A 27,436-nucleotide genomic window follows, 5' to 3' on the forward strand; every position below is an offset into this window, starting at 1 on the left:
TGATAACCTCCCAATAAGACTGGATGCATTTCTCTGTAAATTGGCAGACAGAATGTTTCTGTAGACTCCTGAATTCATTCTGCTGCTACCATTATGAATGACATTTTCAATAAAAAATTATGAGCCTATTCCAGAAACAGCCATGCAAGCCCAAGCCATGACACTACCTCCACCATGCTTGACCGATGAGCTTGTATGTTTTGGATCATGAGCAGATCCTTTCTTTCTCCACACTTTGGCCTTTCCAACACTTTGTTAGAGGTTAATCTTGGTTCCAGAACTGTTGTGACTCATTTCTATGGGAATTACATTCTGGTATTCTTACTGCTGATGCGTGGTTTGCATCTTGTTGTATGACCTCTATATTTCTGCTCTTCTTCAAACAATGGTTGTGATACTGCATCTCTGCCTTGTGCAGGTTGTTTGGGAGATCACTGTTTGATATCTCTCATAAGGTTTCTTTCATCAACTGCTGTTGTTTTCCTTGGCCGACCTTTTTGATGTCTGGTTGTTAGTACACCAGCAGTTTCTTTCCTTTTCAGGACATTCCAAATTGTTGTATAGTGCCCTATGCTTGTGCAATGGCGCTTATTGATGTTCCCTCTTTTCTTAGCTTCAGAAGTGCTTGCTTTTCTCCCATAGAAAGGTCTCTGCTCTTTATGTTGGTTTATCTTTATAACAAATAACGTCTTCACAGGTGAAATCCAGGGCTCAAACCAAGAGTAGACATTTAGAGCTATTAATTGTTTAAACAATCAATCTAACAGGGTACACTTGGGCAACAAGAAACACCTCTCAGCCACATGTTCCAATATTTTTGAACATTTAAAAAATGGGTGGTGCTATGTTCCAAGTTGTTTAACACATCTAGATGTAAATTTCAGGAAATGAAAGCTGAAATTCTGATCTATCATCTCACACACGTTTTCAGTTTATAGCGGAAATGAAAGAATTAACATTGCATTGTATCTACTAACGTTTATACCAGTGTTTGTGTACTTTTTCTAATGTTTATTATAATTTTTTAATTATATATATATATATATATATATATATATATATATATATAGTATGTATTATTATTATTATTATTATGATGTATATATTCTTTATAATGTTTATAATTTTTGTTTTATGAGGATGCTGACATTTCTGGAAAGCACTGTATTTCCTCTACTTCAACCATAAAAAGATAGAAAGTCTACACAAACCAATTTAAATTTTTATTTAAAAAAAAAATCCAAGAATGGACAAAAACAATGTAAAGAACAATCTAGACAAAAAAAAAATGGCTTTGACAAACACTACCAAAAAATTTACAGAGGAAGATTTCTCTTTAACCGGACAAGTTACCACTGGCAATTTTGTAGCACATGTAAAATAAAAACAAAGTAAAATAAAATAAAAATAACTCTCATATAGATATCTCTATGAAAAAAACTTTTTTATTTCTTCAAACAGTCTGTACAAAGTTCTCTGTTCATAAATTATTACTTTTTCCATAACTTAATGGCTGTCTAGTATATGATGTTTCATGTTCATTAGCGACTCTTTCTGTATCCATTCTCCCACTCGTTCATCCAGCTAAACATTGGCACTTGTTTCAGGTGTTAACTGGCAGAATCGCCCACACACACATGAGCTCCTGCTACACACAGACACAGACACACACACAGACACGCACACAGACACGCACACAGACACGCACACAGACACGCACACAGACACGCACACAGACACACGCACACACACACAGACACAGACACGCACACACACAGACACGCACACACACACAGACACAGACACGCACAGACACGCACACACACACAGACACAGACACACACAGACACGCACACACACAGACACGCACACACACAGACACGCACAGACTCACACACACACACACACAGACACGCACACACACAGACTCACAGACTCACACACAGACTCACACACACACACAGACTCACACACACACACAGACTCACACACACACACAGACTCACACACACACACAGACTCACACACAGACTCATTCCAGCAGTGTGAGGGTTGTGCTGCTAAAAGTCTGGATTGGGACTGAACAGCGGCGAAGTTTCAGGAACAGATCCGAGGAATACCACAACCTTCAGTTTAGATTTGTTCCTCTTTATTTTTCTCCTTCTTTTGTTCATCTCTTTGTCATGGCCGACCACCAAAACATCTTGTGATTAAGCAGCAGTGTTTTTGCCTTTGAAACTATGAAACTGAATGTCTAGACAAGATTAAATCACGTTCGACACACATCTATCCTCATAACAATAACATTAGCATTAAAAAAAAGAAGATTTGTTGAAGGAAAAAAACAAAACAAAACGAAAAAAAACCCCAAAGCATTTAAAAACAACCTGAAAGAAAACAAGTGTAGATGTGGGCAGCTCCAGAGCTAGCCATTTGGTCTGGAGGGGCGGGGCTGAACCTGCTAGCCCGGCCAATCGAAACAGAGGAGAACGCAAATCTGAGGTAGATAATTGGTCAATAGGACCACCAGTTCAAAAAACAGTCTTTTGGAAGACAACCTACTAAAGCCAAAACAAAAACCTATTGTAAATTGGGAGGGGAAAAAAAAGGCATTCTCCTGCTGAACAAAAGCATAGCAGATAACCACTGTGCTGATCAGTTCATAGTTTCAAACTTCTCCTTTTCCAAGTTCTAGTTTCATATTTCAGTTTCGTGTGCTCTGTAGTGATGTATGTGGCACTTGTCGGATCCAAATCTTCCTTCTTGCATGTGTCCAAACCTAGACAACAACTAAAGACAACCGGATGCATATATACAAAGAAGGCACATTCTTAAAATTGCAGTCCAGTCCATTAAAAAGCCTATCCTGCGTAGGGAGGAAATGACGTTGTACTCATTATTTGATCTCTGCTTGCTAGCTCACTGTCTTTGGTGAAGTAAACTTGAAAGTGCCAAGTTCTGTTTGCTTCCTTAAAAAGAGCTAGGCAGACTAAAATCTACAGAAAATCAATCTACATCTCAAAACCTTCACTTAATTCTTGCTTAAAGTTGCCACGGAAGGCTTAGTTCATCTGTACATGGTCATAAAAGCACGTTAAAACTGCGAAACAAAAATCCCCCCCACCCCCAAAAAAGTAAAAATAAAAGACTTGGTCACACCACTTTCCCCGCAGCTAAACTACAACAGCAAGATTTTTTTTCTTTTCTAAAAGGCATTTTTAAAATGTGAAATGTGATTCTACCACATTCAACCAACCAGAGGCGTTGTCGCTCTGATTACAAAAACAGTACATCGTATTTAAACTTAAATCAACATTTTTCATCACTCAGCATGGTTTCTATTCTAAAAAAGCACTATGGAGATCAGTAAAAAGCAAAACACTTAAACGAGGCAAACCGAATTTCATTAGCTAGATCCTAAGAAAAGCCCTATTCAGCTGATTTACAAGGCCATAGCTGATTTGAACGTCTCTTTCTCTGGCTGAGCCTCAGTTAGAGGCTACATGTACAGCTGTATGGAACGAACTTAAGGCAAATAGTATGGAGAGAAAGAGAAAGATCATTCTAGATCAACTGGAGAGAACACACTGTACAAGAGGACACATGTAACACTTCACCATTGCAACACACACTGCAAGCACAAAAACATCTTTCTCAGGATGTCCGGCTAATAAATCTCTTCAATCAACACAACTAGTTCAGTAAAAAGGAAAAAAAAAAAAAATGGAGAAAAAAAATGAAAAATCTCACACACCCACACACAACTGAAATCATAAAAAAATATCAACAATGGACACCTGCTACCATGTACATCTAGTCACATGATCCTTTGAGGTCTTGCACCCATGTGACAATTCCTTGGTAAAAATAAATGCTCTTTTTTTAATTAAAATAAAACTTTTTTTTTTTTTTTTTTTTTCCCCATTTTCATGTTCTTCTTAGATAGCTAGCATCCTCTGATGAAATCAAGATTTTTATTTGCACCTCATAGAACTTATACGAAAAATAGTCTGGGTAGTTGTTTTTAAAAACAGAGAAAACTCATCGTTTCAAACGTCAGTCGACGGTTGAGCTTAGTCCAACAGAGGAAGCATGATTGTTGAAGCTGTCGCTCCTCTCAGTCTCCTGAGTGCTGAGGAACCTAAACCAGAGTAACACACCCAATCACACACAGATCTTTTACAACAAGCACAACAACACCATGCAGGTATCATCCACTAAACTGAATTATTACAAAAGTGGCACATGGCAAAGAGTAAAAGCTTCTGAATAAAGATTTCCCTAAACAAAATGACACTTGGGTGAGATTTCCATGCATTTTGTTTTTCTCCCTCAAACTGGATTCCTCTCAGAAACAGACTGCAGTCTGACAGACTTGGAACCTTTTTCAGATTAGGAGAATCTAAGAGCAGAGGTTGAGTAATGTCTGAGTAATGTAGAATGTTATAGTCAATGTTTTATTAGACCTGAGGTTTAAATTCGTCGTACTGTAACTCATACCTCTTCATCACTTGGTTTGTTGGTAGGCGTAGGGAGAATGATCCCCGCTTGATTCCACCTGAGACTGTGAGCTATTCTCCTGGGAATGAAAATAAAAATCAGTCATGGCCATGTGACTAAAACACACTTGGGTATTTTATAATAATAATGCATGTGAAAAAAGCGTGTGTAAAAGTATGCTACTACTAACCTCCACTGCAGCAGGCTGCATGGGAGTGTACTGAGGGATGTATGCGCCCTGTAATGCTGCATTAGCCGGCATGAACTGGAACGCGCACGTGCACACACACACACACACACACACACAGAGAAAAGATGCAAAGAATGTAAGCGTGACTAGTAAAACCACATGACACACCTTAAGCAAATAACACTTGTGAGTTGTAGTAATTCATGTGAGCAATCAAATATAATTACAGAATAACAGTGTTATAAACACAAATTATCATATGCAGTTTGGACTTATTTTATTTAGTTTGTGTATGCAAGGAGTAATTATTGAACAGTCATTTTTAAAATCTTTTTTTTTTAAAGTTTAAAATGGCTCACAGTTTCTGCCTGGCTTCACACTTCCTTTTTATATCATGTGACCATTTAAACTTATGCTTATGTGTGTGTGTGCACATGTTTTTAGTGGTCTAGTCATTACGTATGTGTGGACTGGATGGCTAGGGTTTGTGTGTTTGTGTGTATGCGTGTGTATGTGTATGTGTGTGTGTTCCCTCACCGCTCCTGTACTGCCCAGAGAGAGGTGGCTCATCTGCTGAGTGAGGGGGCTCATCATTGATGTTGGCTGCAGAGACATGGAGGGATCCATAGAGGGCGATATTACAGCTCCCTGCAAGGGAACCAAACGGCAAGAGTGACATCACGCAATGACAGAACAAGACACGCCGATTATTCAGACTGCCCATAAAGGATTGCCTAGTGTGTTAGAGGTGGCTCTAAAAATACACTATAGCAACCACTAGTCTGATTCCTTTTTTCCACTGACTAGATAGCATTTCAGTCATTCATTGAACATCAGCTGTCCTCCCTTTGTCAGTGATAAACCCCACCCTCACCAGTTCTGCCACAAAAAAAAAAGCAGAAAGATTTCCCTTTATGGCTCTCTGAGGCCTAGAGCTTGTAATGAGATATATGCTATCTATAGCTTATTGGCACGCTTAGTGAAAATGTGCAAAATGGCTAGATGGAATGCATAACAAATGCAGTGTTAAATATACAAATGGGAACCTTGTAGAGCTGATTTGCAAGACAATATTATTTCAAACAGTTTTCTTAAATAGTGTCTTCTTTTCTGTCTAAACATTTTCCTTAAAAAATTGTTATCAGCAATAACTTGAGTGAAAAGTACAATCCTATTGTATCTCTAACTATCTATCTATCTATCTATCTATCTATCTATCTATACTTTCTTACTATAGAATTGCTTAGTATTTGGTACATATGTCCCCCATTTTGCTTTAATCACAGGCACTTGAGCTGGCATGGACACCACAAGTGTTAGATCAAATCCATCAAGTCACCTGAAGCCTCAAGGAAAATTTGATCTTTTGAATTAAGCAGTACTAACAGTCAATATCATAAATTTGCTTAGATCTAAATAGTGACCTAGAAATGGTACTAAACCTTGAATACTGAATATGCCAGATATTGAGCATATGCTTTTGTTTTATATATAAAAAAATAATAAAGCAGGCGGGTGTGTGTGTGTGTGTGTGTGTGTGTGTGTTAGAATCCCATATTTTCAGTGTGGTCTCAGATTTTTTTGGCCCTCTTTGCATGTACGTGTATAGAATCTTAATTAGCCTGGTCTAGAGTCCTAAAGTTTCAACCAAATGAATCAGTTTTCAGTGCAGTCTTACCGGATGCTGCATAATGTAGGGCTGGTGGGTGACCCAGGACGGGGTTTGCACCTAAAACATCACACACACACACAAAAATACAGAAAGAGAGAATAAGTTAGAGAGAGAGAGAGAGACATTCTGCAGGTTTCACACCCTTGCTCTTCCGAGTGGTGAGATACTTCCTCTTAAATGTTAAGTGCATGTGCACAGCTAACACGATGATACATTCACAGATGTGCATGAGTGTGAATGTATGAAGACTATTCCAAGTGACTATTATAAGTATAATAATCATAAGAAGCAAAAAAAAAATAAATAAAAAAGAAGTTCTAAAATCAAAGTAAGCATACCCAACAATTATTGATAATGAAGTGTATTTTTTTTTATGTATTCACCATAGTAGGTGGTGTACACTGCTATTTTCAGATAATTTCCTGCATAATTATGCGTTAATTAGCTTACACTGCACGAGCAGACCCTGTTAAACATGAAATGCCTTTTTTTTGTACAAAAATTAAATCGTGAACGGAAAACATCTGTTTTTGTATCAGGTCTGCTAAGTCACTTTCAACTATTCTACAAGCCACGTAACACTTAATTAACCACATTAACCCTATTACAATTATAGTCGGATTAACACGAGTATCATTATCGTCAACAGAAACGTGGAAATATCAGTAATTGGCTTTGGTTCAGAATTTTCATCTTATTGCATCCATACCATCTCAGAACGTGCTGACGTGAAAATGAACACTTCACTCAACAGTGGCTAGTTTTTCCATTTCGTTACTGCGTCTTTCAAATAGAAATTTATTTGTTTTTTAAAAAGTAAAGTGCAAAAGTGTTTCTAAACCTAAAATAAGGGAAACATAGTTAGGGTTTCATTTGAACAGTTGATTTTAAAATTAATTTCTGAAAAGTCGGCAAAAGGTCAGGCAAAAATCTTGAAGATGACAGAAAAGACTACAATACCCAAAGTTTTTGCTTGTATAGAAAAAGAACAGAGCACTAAAACAGCAGTGTGATAGAGAGATTTGATGTTTCGTTCATCAGTTTATTTTTCGTCAGTAACTGCTTTATCCTGGTCAGGGTTGTGGTCATGTGTGATGTTGCTTTCATTAATAAAGTCGAGAATTTTTGTTTGTCTGTTTAAACAGTACGAGTGTGATGCTTATGTTTAGATTTCTAAAGATATAGTGCAACAATGTCAACATTTATTTCATTTTTATTCATCTGGTTTTTATCAACAGACTAACTTTTCCATATCAGCCCAGCAAAAGAAATGATTTTTTTGAGTTATTTTGGCTTTTTACTGCCCAAAATTTGGACTTATCCATTAGGTTTTTTAATTTGGATTTTCCAAAGAGGGCAGGATAGAAACCCTCTCGAAGAGACGCCATGTCTAAATGAAACTGCCCTCAGCTTATCAATCATTAGCTCAAATTCTATGAACGTTGCTAGAAAGTCCACAAATATGAAAATAGGACCAATTCTTCAGAGTTTATCCCAAACTGGATCGATACATGCCGGGTATGTGGACACGGGGGAGATGTAGGGTGACATGGCAGGTTGGGCGATCATTCGGTTGGTGATGCTGTAAGGAGGATAGAACCTGCAGATAGACAGAGTGAAGAAAACAGGCAGAATGAGAGACTTTGTTGGCAGCGTGTCCATTAGTCAAGTAGATGCGAGAGGTGAAAAGGGTTTGCGGCTGTCACGTACCCGTTCTGCATAGCTGCAGCAGTGGGGTCGTATGTGAGCGTCATTCCGGCCTGAGAAAAAGGAGACAGAGATAGAGAGACAGAAAGAAGCTCATGAATATTTTGCCATGACTGTGATTCTTATTCCAGTCAGCATTTTACAGCCTTCTCCTTTACTCCCACACAATCTCTTTGTTTCTCCGTCTATCTGCACACAAATATACATATATATACACACATATACATACACTGTACACATCGCCTTTATATGCGTACTCACATACCAGCATGTCAAACACACTCACTGCTTCATGATGCATGCAATACAATGTATACAGAACTGAAAAATGACACTGTAGATGGTTTTAGCATACCCGCTTAAAATATTTGTTAAATGGATTAAAAACATGGCTTCTCATGATGCGCAAACACACGCACGCACACACACACACACACTTCCAGAACTTACAAGTCTGGCTTCTCCCTCTCTGGCCCATGCTCGTCCATTAGGTACATATTTATTTTGGCTCTGTCGTTTTTTCTGCCCTCCATCTGCAAACTTGCACAGGAGTGGCTCAGTGGGAGCTACAGCAAAAGAGATACATGGATATTAAAAACAGAACACAATTGTCTCTAGTCTTTTGCCTGCTATAACTATGACTATAAGCTCTCTTCTATTCCAAATGCATTCATTTATTCATCTGTAGTAATCACTTTATCCTGGTCATGGGATCAGTGGCTCCAGAGCCTATCCAAGCAACACTAAGTAAGTGGTGAGATGGAGCGCGCCATGCGCATTTCACACGCCTGTCACACCTAGGGGTAATTTTTAGAGTAACCAGTCCACATACTGACATGTTTTGGGAGGAGGGAGGAAAGCGGAGAACCGGGAGGAACCCACACGGACATGGGGAGAACATGTGAGTCTCATCACAGACAGTAACCCACGCTCAGGGTCAGGAGCTGTGAGGTGGCAAAGCTAACCGTTGCACCATCATGCTTCCCTCTATTCAGAATGCCCACTCAAAACTTTTTTCCTCCCTTCATATTAAAAATATAGACATCTAACATGGCAGTTGCCTTCCCATAATCCCCCTTTCCCTCATCCTCCCTTTTCAGCAAGGCAACATGAGCAGTGGAGACCATTTCAGTCTAATAATCCAATTACAAAGCTTAGGGAGGGAGAGCAGTGAACATCAGAACTGGACATACTGGAGCCCCCTGTACTATTGACACACACACACACACACACGCACATACACACACACACACACACACAGAGAGAGAGAGAGAGAGAGAGAGAGAGAAAGACCGTAAAGGGCAGGGTGAGGGAGAAGAGATAACCTCCACACTGTGTTCAACATTAGCCACAAACTGCATTCTCTAATCAATAAGCACTTATTCCTGCATTAAGCCTATAGTAACAGCAAAGCCTTTCGCGATTCTGTGTGCTTGCTTCAATCTAAGTGCACATTTGTTTGATCTGTGCTGTGCACGGCTCCATGGCTGAAAGCTCAGGATGACTACAGGCAAATGAATAGAGAGCGAATCTGCTCTAGCAGAAATCAGCTAGAAACGTGCTGTGTCTTAATGAACAACCAAGCACAATATATAAACGAATGTAAGCAATACATGCACACACACACACACACACACACACACACACACACACACACACACACACACACACACACACACACACACACACACACACACACACACACACACACACACACACACACACACACACACACACACGCAGCCGAACATGCATAGACACACAGACAGTTCTGTGTTACCCATGACTCCGGCTGGCATCTTGAGAAACTTTCCATTGAAGTGAGAAATTACAGCATCACATTTTTCTGTGGACTCCATCCTACAAAAACAGAAGAATCAAACCTCACTAAGATCGTTTATATCTCACACACATGCAGGTGCATCTCAAAAAATTTGAATATCGTGAAAAAGTTAATTTTTTCCTGTAATTTCTTTCAAAAAGTGGAACTTTCATATATTCTAGATACATTACACATAAAGTGAAATATTACAAGGCTTTTTTTTTTGTTGTTTTAAGCTTATAATACAGAATAGAATAGTACACATAAATATACACACACATTTGTCTCATTATCCTTATGAAGACCTCCCAATGATATAATTATTAATACAGTTAATAAATGCAATAATGCTCCAGTACATCTAAATTTCACCCTAACCTTAACCCCAGTAATCCAAATGAATCAGGTGGGCACTTTTAGCTTTATAAATTAAAGCTAAAACAAAGAAATTCCGTTTTCCACACAGGAGCCAGCTAGATGTCCCTACAAAATTTGTTCCCCACCAAGATATAAATACAATTACACTCCTTCACACATTGAGACAGGTGCATGTGAAGTAAAAGAACATACTGCATCTGTACATACTGTATTATCCTGGCTGCTAACTCATTCTCTCTCTCTCTCTCTCTCTCTCTCTCTCACACACACACACACACACACACACAGTGAACACACCTGCAGTGAGTGTGCACGTCAGAGATGAGCTATGAGGCAGTTGGAAAGGAGTGTTCACTCTAACTGGAGTCAGTTTTCACCTCACCCCATTCCAAAGCTGAATCAGCACATTTTTGGGTGGGTTTGGTGCAATTATACTAAACGTCACTGTAAATGCAAACCACAGCCAGAGTCAAACCGCTGAGCCTCATTCAACCAGGACCCAGAGAAAGCCTCACCTCGCAAATCCAACCCCTCTGCTCGCACCATTAGCATCGCGCAGTATGCGTGTGGAGACGACCTGGCCAAAGGGCTTCAGCATGGTCTCCAGCTCCTGCTCATCCATCGACAGCGGCAAATTGGAAATATACAGATTAGTGGGGTCCTGCTCCTGTTGCTGTATAGGGGTAAAGAGAGAAAGAGTTGGGGGGTTAATAAAATGTAACAGAACTGAAATGTGTTTGTGCTTTACACTTCAGATACAGTTATGCACAGAAATATCAGCAAAAGGTTACAAACACCTGGGTTCACACAGCTGTAAAAACACCTGGCGCTTCCTATCTTATCATCCAAGCATGCAGTTCTCGCTCCATCTCTCTCACACACACACACACACACACACACATCTTCACAGGTTCCTGTTTGATCAGTTAACGGCTGCACATTTGGCCTGCTCTTGGGAACATTACTGACTGATTTACCACTTACAAAGCTTTTGCTCTAAAAACCTGAAGATAGAATCATACAGGATTTCTCATACTTATCCCTTTAGAATCAGTCCTGTTTGTTTGTCCTTTCATCCTTTCATCCTTCCTATTCGAAACCTAATCATGGATACAGGGCTGCGTGATTACAATACTTGTTCACAATAATTTAGGCAAATTCGACTAAACATGCATTTATACCACTATATTCTCAAATCTAAAGGTATGGATCAAACAGTAGTTCCAGCTGTAATACAAATGATAGGTTCATATTAATGCTCTCGTTCCAATACGTTATTGTTCCTATAGTAACAACTGATTCACAGAGACTTATATGACAGACACTCCACATAATATAAGCCTAACAATTAAATGTAGAAACGTGTAACGGTTTAAATAAAACCATATTATTGTTGATATGGTGAAGTTTTTGTAGCTGTTTAGGAGTCTATGCTCTTTGAGTTTCAGACAGTTAGTTTTCCGCCATGGGAGAGTCTTCACGACAGGCGTTTCCAATTTTCTTATCAACATGCTGCTACTGCAAGCTGATATTTTTTTGTTTGTCTTATTATCTTCGAGAGAGGAAAAAAATAGAGGCTGGTGAGGGAATGATTGTAACGGAAACAATGTAAGTGAGAACAGGAAATAACTTGTTTCGTGGACATTCCGCAACACTAACTGTAACCATAAACGGTTAAAAAGTGTGTCTTGTTTATAAATAAAATGAAAAATTGGGATCCTTGGCAAATAACAGTGGTATAAGAGGAGTCAAACACTATGGGGTGCACTGCATCACAACACTCCATCGTAGAATATTTTCCTAAAACTGCAAGGCCCATCATGTTTTATTCCTTACATAGGTACGCCTATAAATCCTTATTATTTTTTGTCCAATGGACATAATAATTGAGTACATCTTTTAAATGCTAATTTACATCATTACATAATTAGACCACGAATTAAGGATAGTATGAAAGGAAACGATCAATACTAATACCTAACTATAGTACACTTAGCTAGCTTTGGATAATGCCAGTTGATTATATTCATTGAAAGAGACAAAAATCATGATTACCAATGAAATACACTGAATTGTGCAAGTGACAGTGGTGTAGTAGTGTGTCACATGCCTCCATCTGACACTCAGCGCTGTCCAAAACCAGTCTGAATTATTAAGGATGATGGTGTGGAATAGATTAATGGAGAACTGTTTTCATTTGAGTAATTTGCTGGCTGCCCTGTGAGGACGAATAAGAATGGTTCTCTCTTTTGCACTATATGGTTTTTAATATAGGTGTATGGATGTACACAGGACTGCTTCACATTCTCATTACTGTGCTAGGTGCTTTTTGCCAATAAAGGGTCAGTCAGCATGAATACTGATGAGCTGAGATCTACATGCAGGCCGTGGACGTTTTTGCGCGGCATCACATCAGCTTTCTAAGTTACATCAGCAGAAACAGAGTGAGTGAGTGAGTGAGTGAGTGAGTGTGAGAGTGAGAGAGAGAGAGAGAGAGAGAGAGAGAGAGAGAGAGAGAGAGAGAGCGAGAGAGCGAGAGAGCGAGAGAGAGAGAGACAGGCTCCCAGGAGAGTGAGGGGCTGCCTCATTAATATTCATTAACATCCTACTGCATTCAACGCCCGCCAGAAAGAACCAGAGAGAAGGAAGGACAGGGAGAGAGAGTGAGAGAGAGCGCAAAGGAGAGAGAAAGAGAGAGATGGGGGTAGGATTACCAAAGTAACACTCTGGCAGAAAGATCAACATGGCTCTATTAGGGAACAGTGAGGATTTGAGAGATGCTGAGCTCTGAGAGTGTGAACCCAGCACAGTGAAATGAGGAAGGCAGGGTGGAGGATCAGCAGAGCTGTCAGAAACTGGTTAGTCTAAAAAGAGAGAAAAGACTGGGGCGGGCATTTAACACAAATCAGCACCAGGCACGCAGCCCATCATATTTGATGGCACTCTGTATGTTAATGCTGTCCTATTTTACAGAGCTGGCTTTCAACAGATCCATCACTTTCACCAGAGGAAGCGAGGTAAACCTCTAGCGGTAATTAAATGACGTCTCTGCTTGGGAATCAAGGACAGCTCTCTGACCTCATGTGTGCACCATATGATTTGGAATCGTAGGGAAGAGTGCTTGGTCAGCAGATTAGTGGTTATATGTGTGAGAGGAGATTAGCAGTGATGGCTAGAAGCCGGCTAGATGCAGGCACGCAATGCTAAATTACTGCTCTCAGCTCTGGTATTAACAGCTTGAGAGTGCTTTGGGGGTTTATAGGGATTACAGTGTGTTTGGATAGAAAGGCATCGGAATTCCCAGGTTTCCTCAATCCCGCACACTCACATGCACATGTGGCTCGGTCAAGTGAGATATTTTAGATAGTGTCATAACTAGAACATTTGGAGTGGGGGGCATTTGGGTGTCATGGGGCAGATGGAGTTTGAGACAAACAAGGCAGAGTTTGTCAACACTATAACATAATCTGTTTAAATATTACCTTAGTGTTAAATGAAAAACAAAAATACCCCCCCGACCTAACCTCTACATACGGCATGTACGCTTCCATGGTCTGAGAAAAGGATGTAAAACCAGTTTACTCAAGAAACACTTACTCAATGGAAGTCTATATATAACACCCAAGCAAAACTACAACCTCTGTACTCTACAAAACGGTTATATGTACACTTTCATCAAGGTTGGTGCCTATGGTAGAACACAACCACAGGATGAATTATACAAATTTCAGGCTTAATCTAATAAGAAGTGTGACTGAAGAATTCATGAAAGCATTTAACAAAAAAATGTGTGCTTTGCATAACCATTTACTGAATGCTTCAACAACTATCCTTAGACTTTACTGAAATTATTATTAAGTCAACAGGATTTTCTGTTCTTTTCTCAGTACAGGGAAACATGCTGAAATTCTTGTCTGTGCTAATTACACATGCTACAGATGAACAAATCTGAACAAAATGCCGGAGTTTTCCTTCAAGTACAGCCAAACCTTAAAAGGAGGAAAAATCTCTGTCTTGCAAACAGCTCGCAACTTACTATTACTCATCCATAATCCATATATAAAAACATTAGGAAAATGCATACTGAAGAGTAATTCCATCAACTACTAACCTTAAGGTATAAAGAACCTGATCATAAAGAATAATTCTTTAAGACAATATCATTCTAAGACATTTTATAAATTTTTTTAAAAAAGGGTGCATATGGAACTAATCTGTCAGGATATCTGGCTTCCTGAAATGACTTCATGTTATTAAGCCTATCATTTGAATTTCAATGTAATTAATATAAAAATGTTTTAAATAAAAAAAAAAAAAACAGTGATCTCAAATACATCATCTCTTACTTAAGGATGCTTTTTGAGGCAAAATACAGTATGTGCCCTTCCCCTTAGCTACAGCTCTGATCTGAGAGGTACAGTTGTATGCAAAAGTTCAGGCACCCCGGGACTATGTGCATATTTTATTGATTTTTTTTTTTTTTAATTAAAAAGAAGTCAACACAACAGCTGCAGCAAACTATTTGCAAAAATAAAATTTTTCTGCAAACGTTAACGCACAATTGCTTTTTTACTTTGAATTAACTTAAAAAAAAATATTTAAAAAACCCCCAAAAAACAGAAAATAATAAAATAATAATTGTGGCATGTGTAAAAGTTTGGACACCTTTCCAATTATAAAGTCTCAGAACTGAATTAATTTGTTAAGCCTTAATTGACTCATTAGGAGTCAATAGACAGGTCAAGAATTGTCATTAGGAATAACAATTGCAGAATGTAATTTTCTTGACTCTTCAAACCTTGTACTAACACTCAACAACAAACAACAGCTGGCTAAGGATCTGAAAATGAAGCTAATTGCTGCCTACAAAGCAGAGGAAGGCTATGAATAGATATAAAAGCTCTTCCGGCTCACAATTTCCACTGTCCAAAATGTCATCAACTAAATGGAAGTTAAGACGAACTGTGGAAGTCAAATAAAGATTGGGAAGACCAAGAAAAGTCTCAGACAGAATACCCTGTATGCTGGGTAGAAAGGAAAAGCTAAACCCCCAAAGGAAACTAAGGACTTGCAAAAAGGTTTACACAGGAGTGGTTATGCACCATTCTACTTTGCAACAATCCTTGCACAAACATGGTTTACTAACATAAGACTTTTGTGATGAGGTCACAGCTAAGGTTTCCTTCTGATGACTCTTCCATCCCATGTTCAAAGCCAGAGGCATTTTGGAAACAAGTGCCGTAGCCTGACAAAGTAAAAATGGGACTCTTTTCCCACAATCACCAAAGGAATGTGTGGAGGAAAAAAGGGATGGGAGTGCATCTACAGGGTGTCCCAAATGTCTCCATACTCTACATAGGGGACTATGTTTACCAGCACCACATTGGTTGTGCCTTCGTCAGTGGATGTACGTGGACGTCCACTTCCAGTCTTTTGGAAAAAAATTGTAAAGCATGTCATTGGTGATGTGCTTGCCATGTTTACTGTTAAAGTCCATCGCAATCTTGCGACAGTTTCCTGATCCAACCATGAGAATGATTTCAATATATTCTTCTTTTGTCAAAGGCATTCTTAAAGGCTGATCTGCATCAGCACATTTTTTAATCATGATTTTTTATTATTTATCTGAAAAAAAACAAAAAAAAAAAACTAAGTATGAAAAATTTTTTTGAAGACATTTTGCTCAAAAGTATTAAGTTCACCTATGTATGGAGACTTTTGGGACACCTCGTACTATGTTTGGGTTTGTGTGGCAGCCAGCGGCACATTAAACACTGCACAGTTAGATGAAAGAATGGATACAGGGGGTGTTACTAAGCATGTGCATTAATATTTGCAGAATACTGGCAGAAAAAAATGGGTTGTGTTGCCTTCTTTTCACTTCAACAAAATACGTCATTTGGCCAGAGGTCCCCGAACCTTTGCTTATGTGAGCTCAAACATTTACAAATTTACCTCCTAGGAATGTGAGTAAATACACTGTACAAAAAAATAAACGTCCTCTCACATTCAGCTGCTTTTATTTCCAGTAAATTTCTTAACATGTGTAAATATTTGTATTAACATAAAAAGATTCAACAACAGAGACATGAACATCTTTCAGAAATGGAATAATGGAAATGGAATAATGAGTCCCTGACCAAGGGGGGGGGGGGTCCACCAGCTGCTTTAAGTACTACAGTGCATCTCATCCTCATGGACTGCACCAGATTTGTCAGTTCTTGCTGTGAGATGTTACTCCACTCTTCCACCAAGACATTTGCAAGTTATGGATCACATCTTGGGGGAAACATAGTTACATGTAATTTTCCACTGCAAGGACAATCAGCTGTCCTTCCTGTCTCCCTGTAGCACTGTCTTAGGCGTCTTACATTACAGACATTGCAGTTTATTGCTCTGGACACATCTGCAGTCCTCATGCCTCCCTGCAGCAGGCCTATGGCATGTTCACGCAGGTGAGCAGGAACCCTAGACATCTTTCTTCTGGTGTTTTTCAGAGTCAGTAGTAAGGTCTCTTTAGTGTCCTAAGTTATTGTAACTGTGACCTTAATTGCCTACCACCTGTAAACTGATCATGTTTTAAGGACTGTTCCACAGGTACATGTGCAATAATTGTTTATGGTTCATTGAACAAACATGAAAAACATCGTTTAAACCCTTTCTAACAAAGATCTGTAATGCATATTTGGATTTTACAAAATTATCTTTAAAATACAGTCTCCTGAAAAAGGGACCTTTCTTTTTTGCTGATTATATATGCATTTGTGAGACGGTGTGTGTGCGTAATAATGGCAGGACAGAATTTTGGCAGACCTCGATAAGGCATCTGTGCAGAGAAGCAGGTCAGCTAACCATTCAATCAAATCAGGTCATGTGATTGTCTATATAAGATGTGTGTGTAATGTGTGTAGGAGTTAGAAGCCTGTAACCAGCAGTAATGTTTCTTGTTAACCACCAATCTGCTTATAGAAAGCACAGGGTGAGGGAGATGAGGGAGATGTCCATGCGAATCACACACTCAGTCATAGAGCTTGCAGTACAATGTTTAATAAACAGACCTTTCAGTCAGCAGGCCATAAGACTTTTTAAGTGTGGTAATTCAGGTGCGTACTGCCTCTACACACTTGCACATCATTGCAGTAATGAAAGATGTGTGTAACACTCCTTGATTCACTCATAAGTCTTTATGATTTTCACCACTCTGCCCAAAGTGCTACACTCTTTTACAGTTCAGTGTGTGTCCCCTTGCAATCCCAGCCCAGGCAGCTTATAGTTGAACTTCAAGTAAGGAATAAAACCCAAGAGGACATGGCTTTACAGAAATATAATCAACGATGGGGTGGGATGATGCAGTGTAATCACACACTCAGTCATAGAGCTTGCAGTACAATGTTTAATAAACAGACCTTTCAGTCAGCAGGCCATAAGACTTTTTAAGTGTGGTAATTCAGGTGCGTACTGCCTCTACACACTTGCACATCATTGCAGTAATGAAAGATGTGTGTAACACTCCTTGATTCACTCATAAGTCTTTATGATTTTCACCACTCTGCCCAAAGTGCTACACTCTTTTACAGTTCAGTGTGTGTCCCCTTGCAATCCCAGCCCAGGCAGCTTATAGTTGAACTTCAAGTAAGGAATAAAACCCAAGAGGACATGGCTTTACAGAAATATAATCAACGATGGGGTGGGATGATGCAGTGTAATGCAAAGTGAAAGACTGTTACAACCCATAAGTTGATTATTTTCCTATAACAGCATGCCATGTAGTGTTTATTCCTCTTATATAGCAGGAATTTGCCAAATAATTACAATTACAGTTTAATTTATTAAAGAATGACACATCATAGTTTACTTGTTTGGTTGACATTTAATGTCTCTATGAACAAGTTGTGACTATAGAAACAATAATAATAATAATTCATAATGGTTCAACAATTTGAATGAGTGCATTAATAGAAACCTATTATTTGAATGACATCCAATACTACTACACTATGACCGAGTTTCTGTTATAGGAAATAAATCAACACCTTGTGACAAATACGTTTCGAGAACTCAACAAGCGCTGTGGTATAATAGTCCATGTTTACGTTGCTGTTAGCATTGACTGAAAATGTGTTTGAACAAACTCCCCAGAACCACTTGAAGTTCCTGCCCTCTAATTTACACACCTTTCATCAAACACAGAGCTTAAAATTAGTGAATGAAACCCATCAAGGCACCCAAGAGCAGCTCGCAGAATGGGGAAGGAATTCATTAAGTTCATGCAGCCTGGCTCTTCATTGTCCTAACAATGAAAGAAAAACCTTTAAAAGAAAAGTTAAACGAAAGATCTCAACTTCCTAGTGAGTGCGGAACAAAAGCCAGGCTTAAGCTCGCCCGCGTCACCCCCCGAACAGTGCAGCTCTAATTGGAAATGGAAAAGGTTGCAAGGGGCGCTTCCAGCAGCTCGTACCCGCCTGTCGAGCTCTGCACAGCCGAACTCAGCTTTTATATGGACTGGATGGCATGGCGTCGGCGGGCCTGTTACCATGACTACTGCCAATTATTTACTTCCTTTGCTTTAGCTGAGCTATGTGAAAGTGCAGGGAGTGTGCTGCTGCTGCAGCAGCTCAGCTGTACACACTACAGAGGAGAGTACAGCTACAGACACACACACCCCTACACACAGGCGCACATGAAATGTGCTTAATTGTGGAAGTCAAATTTGCCTACAGGAAAACCTGCACAGCTGCAAATCCCATTGCACTCATAATCCCTCTTATTATATCGCTCTGTCCTGCCCCTCCTCCCTTGTCTGTCTGTCTTTCTCCCCCTTTCTCTTTCTCCGTTCCTTCGTCTCGTTGATCCTTTTTCATACTCAGCCCACCGTGCTTTCTCTTTAGGAATGAATAGAGAGCTCTAAATGGGGAGGGTTGGGGTGAAGACTGCTAAGAAGTTGCCATAGTGAAAACGGTGACTTTCCCTCCCTCCCTCCTCCCTCTGTGTCTCTCTCTCCACCAGATTCTGTCAGATGTGGCTTTATCATGCCATTTGCAACCAACACCTAAGCATTAGTTGCAAAGCATGTGTGTGTGTGCGTAACGAGTAACATTACAGGATGCATTCAGGTTAGTGTCAGAGCTGGGTGCGCCTCAAACAGTCTCTGCTTTGTAGCAAGCGAAGAGCCTTGTCAGGGGAACACAGAGGCTCCTGTGTGTTTCCGTGTGTGTATTGAGTGCGAGACAGAACGAGTGTGAGAGGCACGTCCCCAGGGAGAATTCCCACTGGATATCGTCACCCTGCTGTCATCACACTATCTTTATACTCTTCCTCTTCTCTCTCTCTCTCTCCACCCAAGAGACATACACCCACTTTTCACACACTGTTCTACAGGCATGAACACAGACGTATATAGAAACAGAAATCACCACACCTCTGCAGAGAACAGGCCGGTTGACATGTCCAATCCGGCTTTCGATAAGACACCCTTTCAGTCAAATGAAAACACAACTGTGAGCCTACAGGACACCAAGACTGGGTTTGGCTTTACTGCTTTTAATTCAGGCAAAAAAAAAAGAAAAAAGTATTGGCTGATTACAATTACAAAAATCTTCCTCATTCATTTTAGAAGATTCAACCAAAGAACTGACTTTTACTGTGCCATTCACACGTCCATCAAACACACACACACAAGCACCATCTGACAATAAGGAAGAGAGAGAAAGAAAATAACGGGTAAGAGAGAAGAAACGACAGATAGTCTAACAGGTGTACTCTTACCTTTGCCATCTGTGCTTGCACGCCGCTGTTCTTCAGAGCATTAACGGCTTTCTGTGCAGCAGCAGGGCTGTCAAAGTCCACAAAGCCATAACCTGGGAATACACAACAGTCTTTTTAATCTCAGACCTTCTCGATTACAACTTAATATAGAATCTCGTGGCCTCTCAAGAGTATGCAATACAATACAGTACATACTTGACTGGGGTGTGTGACTGGTGCATATCCTGTTTAAGCAAAATAGTCAAGAAAAGTTGGTGTATTATGCTTAAGCTCATTTTAGGAATTCATTAATTCATTAATTCATTAATTCATTCATACATTCATACATACGTACATACATACATACATACATACATACATACATACATACAAGTAATCTTGCACATAAAAAGGTCACTCTCATACTTACTAGGCAGGATAAAAAGCAGTTCGCTATGGAAAGTATTTGTCAGACACTAGATAACGTGGAATCTTAAAATAGAACCAGTCATCCGATTGTATCTAAAGAATTCTGACCTGAGATCACAGTGAGCCCAAAATGACACAATAAAGATAACAGAGGTTATCAAAGGGTTACTCTTTTGTTTGTGAAAATATTTCTCTTAATTGAATACAATAGCAAATCAAAAGAAGCCACAATACAAATTGTCCCTGTGAACAGTTTGGTGTTGTTGCTGTTAACTTAGTTGCTTTGTTTGCAACAGTCAAGCTACATAACTGATAGATTAAATATATTTAGGATTTGTACAAAAAGAAATAAATGTAGTGTTTATGGTAAATGGTCTGCACTTATCTAGCGCTTTTTTAACCTTAGTGGTTCTACAAAGCACTTTACATGGTTTCTCATTCACCCATTCACAAACACACCAATGGTCGCAGAGCTGCCATGTAAGGTACTAGCTTGCCATCAGAAGCAACCTGGGGTTCATTGTTTTACTCCACTTCGAACCGCCAACCCTACAATTAGTGGACAACCCACTCTACCTCCTGAGCCACAGCACTCCACTACTTGGAGGCAAAACACTTTGATACAATTCAATTTTGTACAGTTTCCAATTGATTGTGTGTACATCTCATGTCAACTTTTCTCATTGTCCAGGATTTTCATTCCACTTGCCTTTACTATATATAAACCATGCAAATTCTGTATTATCCTCGCACCATGTTCAGGCATCCCATACCAACACAGACTTTACACTATGTAGCTGTTTAGTTTTGCAACTAAGCTTAATAAAAAAAATAAAAAAAATAAAAAATAATAATAATAATAATAATAATAATAATAAAAAATGTATAGCTTGTACATTCATAGCTATATATTCAATATTACGTTATTGCCATGAACATTCAGTAGGCGTTTCTGAATATTAGCTGAACAACTAAAACTACTGAAATCTGTATCTTAAAGTTCTGTCATTTACTGCCTTGGTAATTATATAACATTTACTAATGACAATCATTAATGTTGGTGATGTATGGCTAATAAATCTCTAAAGACTGATTTATGAACATTCAGCAGAGGTTACTGAACATAAACTGGACTGAATTCTGTGCCAGAGCGGCTGTAAATCAAGTCTTTCCACTTACTGAGTAGTTAATTAGCTGGCAGCAGGTTGAATTACGAGATTAACCAAACTGATTGATAAATCTCAGATGTACTTTATTTACCATTCAGTTAAAAAAACAAAAAAACAAAAAAACCTCTTTATGAAACAGAATGCACGATATCCTGGTAACGTGTTTGACAGTGTGGCCGATGTGGGAGATTGATAACAGGATTATCTCATTCTTCCAAAAGCAATGTCTCACTTTGAATCATTTTACCGTTTACATTTATTTATATTACTTGCATATTAACCTAACTTGATTTTACCATGTTCAAAGTACTGTACAATATTTTTGGTTTTATATTTAGGATATAAATGCCCATACTGAGTGATGATGAGTCTTTATTGGTCACATATACATATGCACATTGAAATTCTTTTCTTCGCATACCCCAGCATGTCAGGAAGCCGGCGTCAGAGCGCAGGGTCAGCCATGATACTGCACACTGAGAGCAGAGAGGGTTAAGGGCCTTGCTCAAGGGCCCAAAAGGGGCAGCTTGGCAGTGCTGGGGTTTGAACCCCCGACCCTCCAACCAGCAACCCAGAGCCTTAACCGCCAAGCACTAAATATTTACCTTGCATTTCACTCTGTTTTCATTCAGTTAAACCGCTACAGTCCCCTCTGAACATACTGGAACAGCAAGGCTATCGTTTTGGCTATACATTGAAGACATTTGGGTTTGTGATCATAAGATGACTATGAGACGATAGATCAGAATATCAGCTTGCGTATCCTCACATTTACATCAAGATGTGTTTAACAACTTAAAACATGACATCTTTGGTGGCGGACCACACAATTTTTAGGTGAGCAAAAGTATAGGAACAGACAAAAACTGTACATGGCAAAACATGTTGTGATACAGGAATCTCATAATTAAATAAATAAACAAACAAACAAACAAACAAACAAATAAATTGCATATGAGGAAAAGACAGGAAAAGGAATTTTTGCCTACTAGAACAACTCACAAGTCTATGCTCGAGGGGGAACTAAACCGGAATGAATCGTAATTAAAGTTTTTTATTCACAATAACTGCTTCAATCATGTTATTACTTAATCCATGAATTAAACAGCTAACCTGGGTTTGCATCTACTGTATGTAGAAGCGTGTATGTACTGTACATATACGTAATAAGCAGGTAAAGTGCACAGTATAGCAGAAAACTTGCTTGGAGTCTGCAGTGAACTCAGACCTCATTTGCAGTGCAGGATTCAATTTCTCAGGCTGATACAACAGAAATTGGTCCACATGCTCATGGCTATATTGTCAGTGCAACTAGTCATCTTTGCAGTGTACTATAAAAATTCAAAATCAGGCATTTAGGGATCCCAAGTGGTACAAAAGAAAAGAGTTCACCCTGTTGTTGGTAGATCGTAAGATCTTATCCCAAGAAAATCTAATTGAACCTGTTCTCTTTGTGGGAAGGATGGCAATACTAGCCAGTTGTGGATGTCTGTGGACTCGAATATAAGGAAGCGATTTTTATTAGCAAGTCTTCCCAGCAATTTCAGCTTCTCTATAACGTTGCATGAGCAGCAGTATAAAAGAACTTGTATTATTCGTCACCTTCCTGAAGTGGTATCCGTCGTATAATAGGGGAGAACTAGCTAGTGACTGGGAATTGGGAAATAGGTTTGGTACAATACAACTGAGGAGTAAAATAAATCTAAAAACTATTAGCCTGGCAGAGCCGGGCAGAGAAGTTCCACTTGGAGACCTGTTTCATTATAAAATATACATCTGTTCACGACTGGAATGTTCTCTCTGAGCTGCTTAGCTGCAAATTCCCAAAGTAGAAATGCAATTCTTGTGCCCGGATACCTGATTTCACCCAGCGAGGCTAGGAGTTTGCCTCCTGATTTCATTAGATAGGTTCTCTTGATGAACATACTACACTGTGAATGTTGATAATAATTCAGTATTCTGTGACTCAGTCAGTCTGATGCTTGGTCATCTTTGACTGCTGTGGAAGCTGCAGGGACACTGTGGTTGCTTCCATATTTAAACTGCAAACACGCCCAACTGCAAATACAGGCAGCTCAACCACTCATTCAGGCGATTATGACTATTGACTCTGGGACTGAGATACAGAGGTGAAACATGAGTATTGCGTGAGTATTACACAATTAGAAATCTGCAAAGGCAAGCCAGGACTTCCCTCCTTTTAACACAGCAATGTGATTATAGAAAGCAGACAGTGCTGGGCAAAACTTTCAGAAGTGTAAAAGAAAGCGAAAGCAGAGCTTTCAGAGGAATTCGTAGGTTTTTGCACTTCTTTACAATTTGCACATGTACAATTTTGCCAATTATTTATACGCATTTTTATTCTGCTTTCTACTCCATTTAGTATATAATTGTACATTTCTTTGTATTTCATTATTGTAATTTTTGTTTTATATTCTAAATTGTACATTTTTCTATTCATATATTCTATATATATATATATATATATATATATATATATATATATATATATATATATATATATATATATATATATATTCTCTATTATACTATATTCTTTATGATATTTTTATCTTTATTTAATTTAATGTAATTTTATTCTCTTTTATAGATCGGTGTGGTTGTAAAAAGCATTTCACTGCGTGTCATACTGCGTATGGGTATGCATGTGACAAATAAAATGTGATTACTGGTTATTGGGATGGTATGTAAGTGAAGATCACAGGATCACCTCAGGTTCCATTGCGTCTATGGACAGATACGAAGCTACTGACTGAGATCTAACCTTTTGGTTGCCAGCTGAGCACACAGAGTCAACTGGGGGATAGAATTACAGGTCATGCTTGCCCCACACACACACACACACACACACACACACACACACACACACACACACACACACACACACACACACACACGTCAGTCTTCTTGAGCAGGCTGAGATTACTCAGCGCATAAATAATCCACATCACAGTGGCGAGGTGCAGCGCGGCCTGGCTGTTCCACAGGTGCCAAACCCAGGAACTGAGCCAGATTCTGAGCTATGCCACCTTCAATCTCTCTCCCGTCGTCTCTCTTGCATAACCCCCACCCTGGAAGCACACCAAGGGCCTGACCCAGTCAGCAAAGCCAGAACAGAAATAACAGCAGTGAATGCAGATACAGAGGACACTTCCTGATCCTCCCCCCAGACTAAAGGCCTGGGACCTGTTTCCTGATCCTCCCAGTCTCACATAGCAAAGCAGTGACAGAGTCATACATTTACTCGTGCATGCACACACAGCAGCCAAGAAGTCATGAGTCAGAGCAGGGCACTGAAATCTGTATAACTCATGGAAACAGGCGCTGGCGCTGACTTTCCGAGTTCTGCAAGCAACGCTGTTTGATCAGGCTAAACAAATTCAAACATTACACAGAGGCATGCTGGAATTTCTGCGGTGCTCACTTTTGAAATATTGTTTTATTAACTTAAAATAGAACACTACACACAATACCTTCACAGCGTATTATACCTGCATAAAATAAACGCTGTACATTTGAATGATTCAATCTCTATGCACCATATGGCGGATTTGTGCATTCTGTACTTTAGTTTATATTACAACATTCATTAACTTTCGGTGGGAAAGTGTGGAAACACATGCTTGCTGAAGACATGGCAGAACATACACACCTTTGCATTTGTTTGTAGTCTTATCCAGGATGGCCTTCGTTGATACTATTTTCCCGTAACTGTGAAAAGAACAAAGAGAACAGTGTTGGTGTATGAATTGAAACACCAGACAGCTGGAGTCTATCTTACAACACTCCACCCCCTACTCAGACACACACACACAGACACAGTCATACACTCATACACACACACACACACACACACACACACACACACACACACGCACGCACACACGCACACACGCACACAACACAGCTTGCATAAAACATAATGACATCATCCCACAAACATGACACAGGGGGTTGTTTCTAGACTGAAACATCCCCAAAAGAAGCACTGATCTGTACTGGATGAAGATGTCTGACCTTCGGACAAAGCAGCCACAAACACAGGCTCCAAAATGTCCCATTCTCCAAAGGCAAGGATATAGAACACCAAACGTCTTTCAACATTCAAAAATTTTTGTCACATGAAAATCTCATTTGGAAGCACATTTCCTAGCTAAATGCTACATCTCCAAGATCAAAAGAGCAACATGGACCAGCAGAGGCAGGGCCACAAACAGGAAACCCATCAGAGCTGTATCACTAAAGCTGTCAAGCCTGACAAATGAAACCAACATTGAATCTAAAACACTGAGATCCACAGCGAGTGTTTCCCACAGACGCGCCAGGTGACCACACACCGAGCAAAGACCAAACGAAACAAAACAATCAGGGTAAACATTTCCAGATGAAGGCCACCATGGCAAAGGTGTATGATCATTTGATCTTCCCAACTGATTACCCCACTGGTATAATGGCGGTTTAAACTTGGGACCAGAGGGCATACTCAGTCCGGTTGCAAAATCACTTCTTAAACTTTCCACTCTTTCTCTTCAGTCCCAACATAACATTCCTAAACTGTTAAGAATAAAAGGAAAATATGGCTAATTCCATCCTTTTTATATACCCAGATGGGTCCCAAATGAAATGAAAAATCAACATAGTTTATTACTAAAGTGCTGGCACACCACAAGCCTCCAGAACAGCTTATAGGTGTTCAGTTTGGTTGAGATCGAGTGACTGTAAAGGCCACAGGATATGATTTACATCAACTTCCTACTCAAACTGTTCAGTGTGCTCTCATGCCCTGTGAATGGTGCCATTGTCATACAGGAAGATACTGCTCCCATCAGGATAGAAATGTTTCACTATAGGATACAGGTGATTATTCAGAATAACTTTGCATTGATTTACAAGTGGACCCAAACCATAAAATCCCAAACCAGGAAAGATCCAAACCAGGAAAATGTCCCCACAGCATAACATAACCACCAGTATTTTTCCTGTAATTTGTCATGCATGCAGGTGTAATATAATTAAAAAGGTCATTTTCAAAAGATATTAGACCTGTCAGTTGTGTCTGTATTATTATGAAGGATAACACACATATACATACATATGTACATATATACACACACATTTTATAATATCTATATATCTATATATATATATATATATATATATATATATATATATATATATATATATATATTTTACACATACATACATACATATATACATACATACATACATACATATATACATACATACATACATACATACACACGTACACACATACACACATCTATATCAATTTAACTGTGTGTAAACACTCGTAGGTCTAGTACAACTGTTCATTGTTGCCAGCATTAAGCTAGCAACAATGTTATTGAGAAGATATCGTCTGGAGGAGATTAATGACATAAGAACCTAAGAACTGCTTATGGAATTGCTTGGAGGAGAAATGCTATTCCTGTTTTGACAACACACAGGGTTGCCTGTGTGGGAAAGTCCCATAGTCACAGAACTGCTAAGAAACTTGACAACACAATAAATCTGCACAATATCAACTAACAAATCTTCAGGACAAGACAATTAATGAAGTAGTCTAAATTGGCTGCAAAAACACACATGGAAACTTGGTAACACCCAAAAACAATGTGGAAAATGATTTACTAATCTTCTCCAAAGGGGTCTGCGTGTTACACACGTGCACTGAATAATGAATATGCGATTTCTGTATATACAGGACAGAGTTAAAGCAGAAAGACTCATTTAGCACCCCTGCAATAAACAAAACATACACTCTCATTCTGCATTCATGCATT

The 27,436-nt window shown here is 39.2% G+C and overlaps 1 protein-coding gene across 3 annotated transcripts in view; it reads right to left on the reverse strand.

Annotated features, from left to right (window-relative positions):
* Positions 1-1,210: 1,210 nt before the first annotated feature.
* Positions 1,211-27,436, reverse strand: part of LOC108266580 (RNA-binding motif, single-stranded-interacting protein 1) — a 62,304-nt gene continuing 36,078 nt past the window's right edge. For all 3 annotated transcript variants that reach the window (XM_017470080.3, XM_017470082.3, XM_017470083.3), the window contains 12 exons: positions 25,285-25,343; positions 20,035-20,126; positions 10,785-10,942; positions 9,850-9,929; positions 8,520-8,635; positions 8,073-8,122; positions 7,878-7,962; positions 6,369-6,419; positions 5,228-5,338; positions 4,691-4,765; positions 4,501-4,579; positions 1,211-4,141 (listed from right to left, as the gene is read on the reverse strand). In XM_017470080.3, coding sequence (XP_017325569.1) covers positions 4,508-4,579; positions 4,691-4,765; positions 5,228-5,338; positions 6,369-6,419; positions 7,878-7,962; positions 8,073-8,122; positions 8,520-8,635; positions 9,850-9,929; positions 10,785-10,942; positions 20,035-20,126; positions 25,285-25,343 — 949 coding nt within the window. In that variant the 3' untranslated portion in view covers positions 1,211-4,141; positions 4,501-4,507. The remainder of the gene's footprint in view (positions 4,142-4,500; positions 4,580-4,690; positions 4,766-5,227; positions 5,339-6,368; positions 6,420-7,877; positions 7,963-8,072; positions 8,123-8,519; positions 8,636-9,849; positions 9,930-10,784; positions 10,943-20,034; positions 20,127-25,284; positions 25,344-27,436) is intronic.

Source organism: Ictalurus punctatus, chromosome 6 (assembly GCF_001660625.3).
Source record: "Ictalurus punctatus breed USDA103 chromosome 6, Coco_2.0, whole genome shotgun sequence".
NCBI classification, from domain to species: Eukaryota; Metazoa; Chordata; class Actinopteri; order Siluriformes; family Ictaluridae; genus Ictalurus; species Ictalurus punctatus.